Source organism: Erinaceus europaeus, chromosome 8, assembly GCF_950295315.1.
Source record: "Erinaceus europaeus chromosome 8, mEriEur2.1, whole genome shotgun sequence".
Taxonomy (NCBI): domain Eukaryota; kingdom Metazoa; phylum Chordata; class Mammalia; order Eulipotyphla; family Erinaceidae; genus Erinaceus; species Erinaceus europaeus.
In genome coordinates, this window is record NC_080169.1 from 56484101 (window position 1) to 56496367 (window position 12267).

Below are 12267 nucleotides of genomic sequence, written 5' to 3' on the forward strand. Positions count from 1 at the left end.
GGTGGTGGCATACCAAGTGAAGCACAAGGATCTGCACAAGGATCCAGATTCCAGCCCCCGGCTTTTCACCTGTAGGGTGTCGCTTCATAAGCAGTGGAGCAGATCTGCAGGTGTCTGGCTTTCCCTCCCCCACCCCAGCTCTACCTCTACCCCTGCCCCAATTTCTCTCTAGCCTATCCAATAAAAATGAAAAATGGCCTCCAGAAGTAGTGGATTTGTAGTGCTGACACTGAGTCCCAGCGATAACCCTGGAGGTAAAAAAAAAAAAAAAAAAAATTAAAGGAAATAAGAGAGTTGGATAAAGTTAGTGGTTAGAGAAGCTTGCTGTACATCAGGCTGGATTCTGTAGGTGACTGTGTATACCTACATTAGAATAAAATAATTTAAAATTTTTTATTATCTTTATTTATTTATTGGATAAAGACAGACAGAAATCAAGAGGGAAAGGGGCATAGAGGGGAAGAGAGACAGAGAGACACCTGCAGCACTGCTTCACCACTTGTGAACCTTTCCCCCTGCAGGTGGGGACTGGGGGCTCGAACCTGGGTCCTTGCACAATGTAACATGAGCGCTCAACCAGGTGTGCCACCATTCCCCCCCCCCAGAATACAATAATTTTTACCTGTCTCTCCTTTGATGACTTCAGCAATAACTGATAATTCAGTCATCTCAATTTATTAATTCATTAGAGGTTAACACAAGGTGACTCCTAAATTATTCCTCTTTGACTTAATAGAAGGATCACTTCTAAAAGAGATTTCCTCTCAGTAACAAGATTACCACAAGATCAATTTCATATAAGAACTACAGAAAATAATTACTGAATCATTTGCCTTATATGCCAGATTTCAGCACTGAGTATTGTTTCTTTTATGAAGGTCTGTATTGTTTTCTTTGTGGCTCTATACCTGGACAATTCCTAGCAGACTCCAGTTTATCTGGTATTGAGAGAAAGGAACAGGGAGTTGTGGGGTGGGGGACAGAAGAGACATGACTCTACAACACTGCTTCACCATGAGTGAAGTTTCCACCATGCAGATGGCCCCATGTGGTATCTGAGGCTTGATTTGAGTCCTTGTGCATAGTAAAGGGTGCACTCCACTGATGAATTATCACCCAGTCCCCTCTATAGGTCTTTGTGTGCTAACTCTATAATCTACTACTTAGCTAATTTAACTGATTATCTATAGTATTTCCTTTGAGTTCACATTAATCAGAAAAAAATAAATAACTTTACCTCATCTAGCTTGCCATCCTGTTTTGTACAGGTGGTACCCTACTCTTTTTCTCTCACTTTTCCTCAGTTTTATATGGGGCTTAAGTAATAAATTTTCTCTTGGTTAGTTTTAATTTACATGAATTTTTCAGTAGTTTGAGAAAGACTATGACCAAGAAAGCTTTTATGCCTTCATGAAATAAAAGTTCAATTTAAATTCCAGTTTAAGCACACATAGTACAAAGCGGAAGGGCCTGCCCAAGGATCCCGATTTGAGCCCCCAGTTCCCCACCTGCAGGGGGGTTGCTTCACAAGTGAAGCAGTGAAGCAGGTTTGCAGGTGTCTATCTTTCTCTCTCCCTCTCTATCTTCCCCTCCCTTCTCAATTTCTCTCCATCCTATGCAAAAAAAAAAAAAAAATCCACAGGAGCAGTGGATTCATGGTGTGGGCACTGAATCCCAGCAATGATCCCTGGAGGCAAATAAATAAATATATATATATATATATATATATATATTTCAGAAAAACAGTGAATAGTTCCTTTTTATATGTATACTTCATTGCACTATCTAAAGTGCTAATTTCTATATATAATTTATATGTTGATAAATAATAACTATATATTAATGTATATATAATTCTCTTTTTGTAATATAGATAATCATTATTTTTAAATAAGACAACTTTTTCACTACTTTGAAGAGAGGATATGGACAAAAGAGCTTTTCTAGCCTCATGAAATAAGCTTATTTTTATACCTGTTTTCATAAAGTAAAAAAAAAAAAAATTACATATACCGAGACCTCCCACATCTGTTTCACTCCAAGAATTCCTTATGATAATCTCTTTTCTGTGCCCCTGTTGAACCTGCCCTAAACAGAAGATTAGTGCAGCACTTTCTATTCAGTGTGGGGTTTTGTCCCCAAAAGATGTTTCAATCTGGCATTCTACAAAAGTCACAAGGGAATGATGAATAGACCATTCCAATGCCAGTAGACAACCGCCATGGTGCTCATTCAGTCTCAGGGCTCATCAAAGTTCCTTTCCAGTTGTTGCTGCTGGCAATGAGTTGCCATAATATACTTGATAAGTTTAGGATTTTCTGGCCCTGAAAGTAGTCATATTACTTTGACTTAGCACTTCCCCTCCCTCATACATTCTTCTTCTTCTCCTCCTTGTCCTTCTTCTCCTTCTCTTTCATTATTTATTTTTTAAGATAGAAACAGATACAAGGTAAAAGAAACTACACACACGCACACACACCTTGGTTTTTAAATCTCATGTTCCAATTAAAACAAATTGAGGTTCTTTGGTTGATTCTGGGGCTAGGAAAATACAGTATAAACCAAGATGATCTTATGGTGCCATAAACTAAGGAATTATCCAAATAACAAAGTGATTTAAGATCTCAAAGGGACAAAGAAGTCAACCTAAATGAATTCTCAATAGACAGACCAGGAATAATTTAAACAACAAAAGAAATAGTGCTCCAGAGGATCATAACTAGAATTTCAGATATAAACTATAAGATGCCTAATTTAATTATATTTCTGAGAAACAGTGAATGGCTTTTCAGTATAAAGTATATGTCATCACAACATCTGAAGTGTCAATTTCTATATGCCACTGATAGATTGATGTAACTATATAATATGTAACTATATAATAAAATATGCATGCTTATCTTTTCATAGTATATCAGTAAGTTTCACCATTCTCAATAACTCATTTCATTTCTTCTAAATGATACTATATATCAAACTTCTGTCAAGTTAGTGATGTATCTGAATAGAAGAATTCTATCTTACAACCATAGACAAACTTACAGGCGTCAGTCTGGGGTAAACCAGAAAATCAAGTTTCCTAACATGTATTGTATCAATATTTATTTCAGCTTCATTGATACTAAGTGTAACAAGGTCTGTGTAGAATCATACAGTTAAATAAAATTGAAATGTCAAAACATTTCTGATAGTTGACATTTCTTGTTCTGTTTTGGCCCTCATAAAATGAAATGCTTAAATCTCTGAAATGGCATATGCTTCTTTAAAAAAGGACAGAAAGAAAATCTTCTTAGTCCTTTCCTCTTAATTCACAGAGTTTTGATACATATGTGTTGAAAAGTTCTTACGCAAAAGCTCAAAATTACTTAATTTCATATATGATAAAACTTGTTAAGAAAGCTAAAATCTGGTCAGTTTGGGGAATATCAGTTTTAAGAAAAACTTTACAATCACAAAGTGGCAATCACCACGTAATTTAATTTTTCTGTAGGCCAAAAGACAAGAGTTGCTTTGACTTAGTTTCATCTAAAAATCCCATTATGACAAATAAAATCTCTTTAAGATGTTCAATTTCAAATATCTAACTGATAATAAAAATTGTTCACTGAAAATACAAATGAACATAAGTAAAAAGACAAGTGAACAAATTTTAAAACTTACCAGATGAATTATTTGTGAATATGTAATATTTAAAGTTATGCATGCTGCCCACAAAGTTCAAAATTGTTTCTAAGGGCTTGAGACACCAGAGGGCTTTTAATTATAAATTTATCTAATTAAAAACAACAAGAAAAATCATTTCTCCAAAAATAAGTTGAGCTACTTCTCTGTTTGTTGGTTAGGTGCTTATAAATAGTCTGTATATATACTCTATTTTTCATGCTCTCACAAAAAAACTAAAGTACCCTGGGAGAGAATCTATAATAATGCAGTAATTAAGTTACCTGCGCTCTTCCAGCACATTATGCTACTGTTAGAAGTCTATTCCTTCTGCTTACCCATAGACAGCACTTACCGAACTGGGGCTGGAGTGCCGCCTAACTTTAGGTGACTCTTTGCCAGTGGAGGAGGTCTTGAAGTTAATGCAGGCATTGTTCTCAGAATGCACCCTCTTTACTTGATTAGTTGGTTTCTCAAATGGGTCAAAAGTGCTCTGTGTCCTCTGAACTCTGACTTTCTTATCCTCAGGAATTGTGTCCAGGGGTTTGATCACTGAGTCCGTTCCCTGGCAGTTCCGTGTAGACATCTTTGTGACACATATCTGGAAAAAAAATTAATTAAACTCATAATCCTCCAGTGAAACTCTAGTAACACTAAAAATTACTAATTTACTATTATTTGGTTAAGAAAATATTATTTATTGTTAGGAAGCATATGGTTTTTTATTTTTATTGCTATTATTCTAGAAAACATAAAAACTCAACTTCTACTTCCACCCCCCCAAAAAAGTACATCTGAAAAATTATACCAACTTAAATGAAAGAAAAAAAATTCTTATAATCATTTTGCTTGGGTTTATGTGGTTCCAAGATGACCGAATAGAAAAGTCTATCATTTCTTCTACCTGATATCAGCAAAATCTCAACAATAGATGAAAAAAACATGCATAGAAGCAAACTTCCCATGTCAAAAAACAAAACGATCAATATTGAGGTTGCAGAACACAGAAATATGCCCTTTCCAAAGAAGATAAAAATTCTCCAAGTAACAACAAACTGTAATCAAAAGATTTCTGTAACGTATGGATGGGACTTGAATCTAGCGAGCAGAAGGCAGCCTGCACCAAAATTCTGACACTGCCAATCCTAGTCCCATAATTAGTCTACAACAATGGAAAAGTAAAAGATATAAAGAGGAAGTGGCTTACAACAGCTTGCTGGAGTTCTAGGAGACACCATGTTGGAATTTAGTCACCAGAGTAACAGACTTTGGGGTCAGCTATCCTGCTTTACAACCTAGCAGAATCTGTGCCCTGCAAAACCTAGAGCATGCAATGCACTGTCGCTACCAACAGTGTAGCCCCAACCCCATATCAGACCTAAAATCCCTCCCACACAAACCTAATGTCTGTTAAGCAATCACTATGCTGAATTTCTGACTGATATCCATTCCAGGTTCCTTAATCCCTAGGTCCAAGTCTTCACAGATAACAAATATAGTGGAAAAAACAGGGGAAACTATATACACATGCTGGACCAAGACAGCAACTAGAAGAAAACTCCAAATTTACTAGAGTTATATAAACCTCCTAAAGAGGACATCTAAAATGGTGGTTCTACAGCTGCTCACCAAAATGAGATGTTCAGTGGAAGAAAACTTCAACAAAGTCATAGAAAGTATGAGGCAGAAATCAGAGATAAAAAATGTAACAGAGGAGATTTAACAAGAAGTTTAGTAGAAGTATACACGAGCAAAATGACAGAGGCCAAACAAGGGTTGAGGATAAAATAGAAGAAAACGTAAAAGAAATGGGAAAAAGAACTAAAACAAATGAAGACTGTGTAACTGAGTTACAAGGCAACATCAAGAGGAAAAACATTCACATGGACAGAGAAAGAGAGAGTTCTTATCTGAAGAAACATTATCTGAGAATTTTCCCAAATTTGAGGTAAGATAATGAGATCCAAGAACTCCAAACAAAATAAATACAAACCAAATTAAACAAAGCATATAAGTAAGATAGCAAATATCACAAATAGAGAAAACTATATAGAGTCAACTATAAAGGAACCACCAATAAGTGATTCTTTTTTTTTTTTAGCCAGAATTCTAAAGGCCAGAAATGACTTCAATGGAAAGTACACCCATCTAAGAATGATCTATCATTCAAGTTGAAAGAAGTGATGAAAAACTCTCCAGAAAAACAACACTTAAAAGAAATTTGTCATCATTTTGAAATACGAAATGGACTTATATTAACTAAAAAGATAGGAATATCTCACCCATATAGGGCAAATCAAAAAACAAAGCAAGACAGGGCTGGTTGAGTGTACAAATTACAATGCACGAGGACTCAGGTTCAAGTCCTGGGTCCCCAACTGCAGGGGGAAAGCTTTGAAAGTGGTGAAGTAGTACTGTAGCTGTTTCTCTGTCTCTCTTCCTATCTATATCTCCCTTCCCTCTCAATTTCTGACTGTCTTCTACAATAAATAAAGATAATAAAAAATTGGGGGAGGGGCAGGTGGTGGCACACCCAGGTAAGCATCTATAGTACTAAATGCAAGAACCCGCTCAAGGATCCAGGTCAGAGCCCCCAGCTCAACCACCTGCAGGGGCGGGGGGCACGGCTTCACAAGTAGTGAAGCAGATCTGCAGGTGTCTTCCTCTCTCCCTCTCTATCTCCCATCCTCTCTCATCTTCTCTCTGTCCTACTGAATGAAATGGGAGAAAAAAATGGCCACCAGAAGCAGTGAACTGATTTATAGTGTTGGCATCGAGCCCCAGTGATAACCCTTGGCAAAAGAAAAAAAAAGTCAAGAAAAATAAACAAAATGAAATAAAGCAAACTTTTAGACTCAGACTGCAGAACTGTGGTTATCAGATGGGATTGTAGGGAACTGGGCTGCAATGATAATGGTAAGCCAATGCATATACAATGGTAAGGTAAGGTACATGTTTTCACTTTACAGGGTGAGCTAGCACCTACACTCCCCTTATTAATTAAATCTCTTTACTGATGGAAATTATAAATAACAAAGCTGGTGTGTGTGTGTGTGTGTGTGTGTGTGTACACAATTTATCTCTCCATCGTAGATGTCAACACACCACACCACACCTTCAACCTTGCATCTGCCATAGTGCACTGGGGGCTCCAACTCCTTTTCAGTTCTCTCCCACTTTCCCCTTTCACCAACACCAATCCCACCACCAAAGGTCTATGTCCATTTCCCACCCCCACAGTGAAACTGACCATCTACCCTTACCCTCCACCCAGAGATTTTTATTTTAGTGCAATATTCCAAACTCGGTCGGATTCTGCTCTGAGTTTCCCTTTCTGTTCTTCTTTCTCAACTTCTGTGTATGAGTGGGACCATCCATACTCGTTTTTATCTTTCTGACTTATCTCATTTAACATAATTCCTTCTAGCTCCTATAAGTACTGATTCTTATAACTAGTATCAACAAATGAACTTATATTGATAGCATTTTACAAGATGGAACTCTACCAGCTTAATAAAGACAATGATATGGTCTTCACATAATTAACTTTTATACAATGTGTGTTTATGTCCATCTCAACCAGAGTTTGTGTGAGTGATAGCAGTACTGTCACCTGCTTTGTGCATGTATCTTCACCCAAGAAAATTATCTATACATGGGTTTTCCACATTGGGTAATGTGACTGGGAAAAGTTTCAAGTTTCTGATATTTGGGACAAACAACTTAAACGTGATCTGGCTGTCTCTGCTAACCACAAACCCAATAGAAAACAGAATTCAAGCCTGTCATAAAGACATGGAGAATGAGCCTTGCTGATCTTGTGGGCTTATCCAGCAGTGTACCCTACAGACTCCAAAAAGACGAGGGAGGGGTTTAGTCTACAAAAAGATATATACAATGGGAAGTAAGAGTCATGTGTATTGCCCCAGAGAGCTGCAATTTCTGCCAGATGGTATAAAAAAAATTACTGATTTTACCAGAGTACATCAAAAAGGGGGTGAGAAAACATATTAGAATGTGTCCTACTAATAACAGAAAGTTCTGAAAGGCAAATTATTCTCTGAAGTTACTACCCAATACCCATCTTCATTTGAACCATTCTATCAACCAGACAGTAATTTAAATATCCCTTTTTTAGTGTATCCTTTAGTATTTTCTTTCCAATATTTATTTATTTGTTTGAAGAAAAACAGGAAGAATAAGAGAAGAGGTAGAGAGGGGGAGAGGACTAGAGCACTGCTTAGCTCTGGCATAAAATGGTGCTGGGATTGAACAGAGCCTGAGAGGGAGGGGACACATGCATACAAATTGATGCTTTAATAGGTCAAGTTAATTCCCATCCCATAAATAAGCAAGTTAATTCTACATTTCATAAATAAACATTCTAAATAAGCATGGTAAGGTGTGTACACTGCCAGGGAGTTATCCCCTATTCACTCATTCCCTTTTCGAATTTACTGAAATAGAATCTTTCTTCCCATAACCAAATGTAGAGAGTATAACCTCAAACTGTAAGAAAACTAGGGAGCAGATATATAATATGTCAAACTGGAAAAAAAAATTCAGTAGCAGCCTATGATTTCAAAAAGTCTTATTATTCTAACCATCAAATAGTAGCCCTTTGATCCATTGTTCACTTTTATGTGCACCCCTGCTGCCCAGATTTTGAACTATGTTCCAGTTCTCCACTATGGGGGGGGGGGGGGGAGAATCCTTGGAAAATAACTTGATTTCATTTCACAGAGTAGGAGTACAAAATAGCTGTGAAATATCCAGCTATTAATGGAAACAAGAACTTTTTTTTTTTTTAATTTCAGGGGTGAGAATGGAGAGACAGATCAGTATCAGAGCACAGAACTTGCATTCCTATGGTCACAGAGGACTCAGGTTCAATCCCTAAAAAAAAAAAAAAAAAAAAGCCTATTAGCCAGAGCTAAGTAGTTGGGAGTGGAGTATGGGGGTGTCATAAGAACAAATAACTGAATCTTTGAGAAACAAATAAAATAAATTTTCAGGAGACATCTGGCTAAGTGCACCTACTGCCATGTGTAAGAACCCAAGTACAAGACCCCTTATCCACCTACAGAGGGAAAGCTTCACAATAAGTAAGGCAGTGTTGCAGGTGTCTCTGTCTCTCCCTCTCTATCCACTTTCCCTCTAAACATTTTTTTCTGTTCTATAAAATAAAATTAAAAAAAAATTTTTTTTTTCCAGAGATAATGCTAGAAGACCAAAGGAATGTGCCTTAAGGGCAGGGTCCTTAACACAATGGTCATGCAAAAAGCCTTTCATGCCTGCAGCTCCAAAGGTCCCAGATTCAATCCCCAAGTAAGCAGTACTGGGAAGAGGGGGAGAGTGGATGGGGCGAGATATTCAAAGGAATCTGTCTTAAGGGGCTTCTACTGGCCAAACTGTGAGTATGTATTTAAATATTAAAAGGAAAATAAAACTTGTTACATGGGATAGGTTGAGTCTTGAAATGCCACTAAGGTTTAATATCAAAAGCAAATGACAATATAAAAGAAAGGTGAAAATAAATGGATGTGGTTGTTTTTAACACATGAAACTATGAGTGAGTCAAGTAGTGTTAGAGAAAGTAGAAACTGGGCACACCTGGTGGAATGTACATGCTAGCATGTGCAAGGACCCAGGTTCAAGGACTGGGGGTGGGGGGAAAGCTTCATAAGGGTGAAGCATTGTTACAAGTGTCTCCCTCTACCTTGCCCTTCCATCCCAGTTTCTGATTTTACTGGATAAATGAATGAATGGGTAATTAAAATGAGAGAGAGAAATTAGAAACTGTACCAAAAACACATATGACTGATAAGAGTCTGTGGAAAAAAGGACTCACGCAACAGTACAATAGTAAAAAGAGCAGCAGCATAAGATGTTCCAAGGATAACTGATCAGGTTTGCATAGCCCAATAAGAGACTTAATTAAGGGTTTATGATTTTGCCTAAAGTACCAATTTATAAAGTTTACATCTGGTGAAGATACACAATATTCCAAAGAAAGGTTAGATGAAACCAATGCAGAAAGTATTTTTGAAGAAAGAAAAAAAGCTAAATGTTCATAACTAAGTGAAATTTGGCACTTAAAATTTTTTTTTTTAAAAACTTGACAACTGTGACACAGATTTAAATCATTTTAAATAAAACAACTAAGACACTAAGAATCAACAATTCAAATTCTGGATACTCTGAGAAGGGACTGGTTTATTTGTGGATTTATAAAGATCATACAACCCTAAGAAGATTCAAAATATATTATTATTGACACCCCTGGAAAGAATCTAAGTAAATATATCTGTAAGAAAGTATAAAAAGAAACATTTAAGTAAAATGAAATTAAATCTTGGTGTTTTAAAGTAGGAAAAGCATAAGTGTAGCAATATTATTTATAAAAATTATATATGTGCATGCTTCTTTATAGTATCTGAAATATATTAAAATAATCAGTCATCACACTAAACTATTATTTGAATTAAAGAAATTCAACTAAATCAGTAATAGATGCTCAGATTTAAATTACAAAAGAGAGACTGGGGAGAGACTGTTTTAAGGATGTAGACACTTGGCCAAATACAAAAATCAGTAGCTCTGAACATGGTTCTGAACTATGGCCATTTCAATCACCATCAGCTTAGCTTTCATTGTCCTTTGATATACTTACTTAAGACAAAAAGAACAGACTTCCTCTCTCACAAAACCATAGACTCATACACTGTCCAAGAGTCATCAAAAATTGTCCTTACTTGCAAGTCCTTGTTGATGAAATCTCACTACTCACTTAGAAATTCACTTCAGTGTTTGTGCATTTAATCTGTTCCACTGTTTTGCATTCCTGTATACATTATTCCTTTTATAATACTTTAATTTCTTCAATCTGGTTATCTAGTTCAAAAGGAAAAAAAAATGTTTTCCAAAGGAAAAATAATAGGGTCAGACTTGGACTACTTGTGGTCCACTGAAGCAGAAACAAGACTCCTACAATGGGGTAGTGGAGGAGAGGGCTTTTGGGAGTCAGTGCACAAAGGTGGAGGAAGACTTCAGTTGGTGGTGGGAGTGGTGCACAGACACCTATCATATGACAACAACTGTCTTGTAAACCATTATTTCCCCAGTAAAAAGAGGGAGAAATGTGTTTTCTATTTGTTCCACAGCCCCCCCCCCCAAAGCATCTCTCCCTTAAAAAAAAATCTCTGCTTATGGACAAAATAAAGGTTTTTCAAACTTATAAAGAAAATAATGATAGTTCCTCAAAGGGTCAGAAGCAGAAAACTTCAGTGTCTCTGTCCAATCAGTCACTGGTGGTAGCTATGCTGTCAGTATTACATGACACTCTGTGCTGTCAAGATAGTTTACTTAGGAGTGTTTGTCTTGTCTGCCATGCATCCTGGTTTGAGACCAGATCCCACCTCACTGCTGAGGTCTCCTGCTCCACCGTCTCTTTCTCTATAAAAAGGAAGGAAGGAAGGAAGGAAGGAAGGAAGGAAGGAAGGAAGGAAGGAAGGAAGGAAGGAAGGAAGGGAGGGAGGGAGGGAGGAAGGAAGGAAGAAAGAAAGAAACTGACCTAGAGTAGGGATGTCCTCACAATAGGGGTAAGCAGACATGCCAGTACCAGTGAAAACTAAGAATATATTTTCGCTATAACTTTATTTTCTCACACTTCCTTTTTCCATTTAGAAGCTGAGGTGACAAAACTCACATAAGCAGAGGTTGTCTCATGCTACTTGAAAACAAATTAAAGGGGGTCGGGCGGTGGCGCAGTGGGTTAAGCGCATGTGGCGCAAAGCACAGGGACCGGCGTAAGGATCCCGGTTCGAGCCCCCGGCTCCCCACCTGCAGGGGAGTCGCTTCACAGGCGGTGAAGCAGGTCTGCAGGTGTCTATCTTTCTCTCCCCTTCTCTGTCTTCCCCTCTTCTCTCCATTTCTCTCTGTCCTATCTAACAACGAATTGCGTCAACAAGGGCAATAATAATAACCACAACGAAGCTACAACAAGGGCAACAAAAGGGGGAAAAAAATGGCCTCCAGGAGCGGTGGATTCATGGTGCTGGCACCGAGCCCAGCAATAACCCTGGAGGAGGGGAAAAAAAAATTAAAAAGAAGGAATCACAAATACCAAAATAAACTCTTGTTATTTTGGGTGCTGTTTATTTTACTCAGTAAATTCAACAGCATTTAGACTTTCAAACCAGGTTGAAGGTGCACCCACACACTAGGGTGCTCATTGGAATCAATTATTTTGCCTACTCATCATTAACAGGGATTTGTACATAAGCAGACAAACTCAAAATTCAACAGATATTGTTAAAAATTTCAAAGAGTCTTAGGAGGCTCCAAAAGTATCAGCATGACCTCCAATTTTAGCTTGAAGCTATGTAAAATTCAGACAACTGTCTACCAAAGTCACAGCAGTGGGTCTGAAAGAGCACAACTTAATTCAGTTAAGGTTGACATTCATTTCAAGTGAATTCATTCGGGCTGAAAATTGTCCCTTTGAATCACTCATTTTCTGGTAATGGACATTTTGCTGAGTTCAGTGTGTGGTCTTCTCTACTTCACACTCTTTGTAAAGGCAGTTGGAAAAAGAACTGATTTAAA

The 12267-nt window shown here is 37.3% G+C and overlaps 1 protein-coding gene across 4 annotated transcripts in view; it reads right to left on the reverse strand.

Annotated features, from left to right (window-relative positions):
- The window catches only part of CDK14 (cyclin dependent kinase 14), a 722913-nt gene that overhangs the window by 564048 nt on the left and 146598 nt on the right, over window positions 1-12267 (reverse strand). For all 4 annotated transcript variants that reach the window (XM_060196252.1, XM_060196255.1, XM_060196254.1 and 1 more), the window contains one exon: window positions 4016-4261. In XM_060196252.1, coding sequence (XP_060052235.1) covers window positions 4016-4261 — 246 coding nt within the window. The remainder of the gene's footprint in view (window positions 1-4015; window positions 4262-12267) is intronic.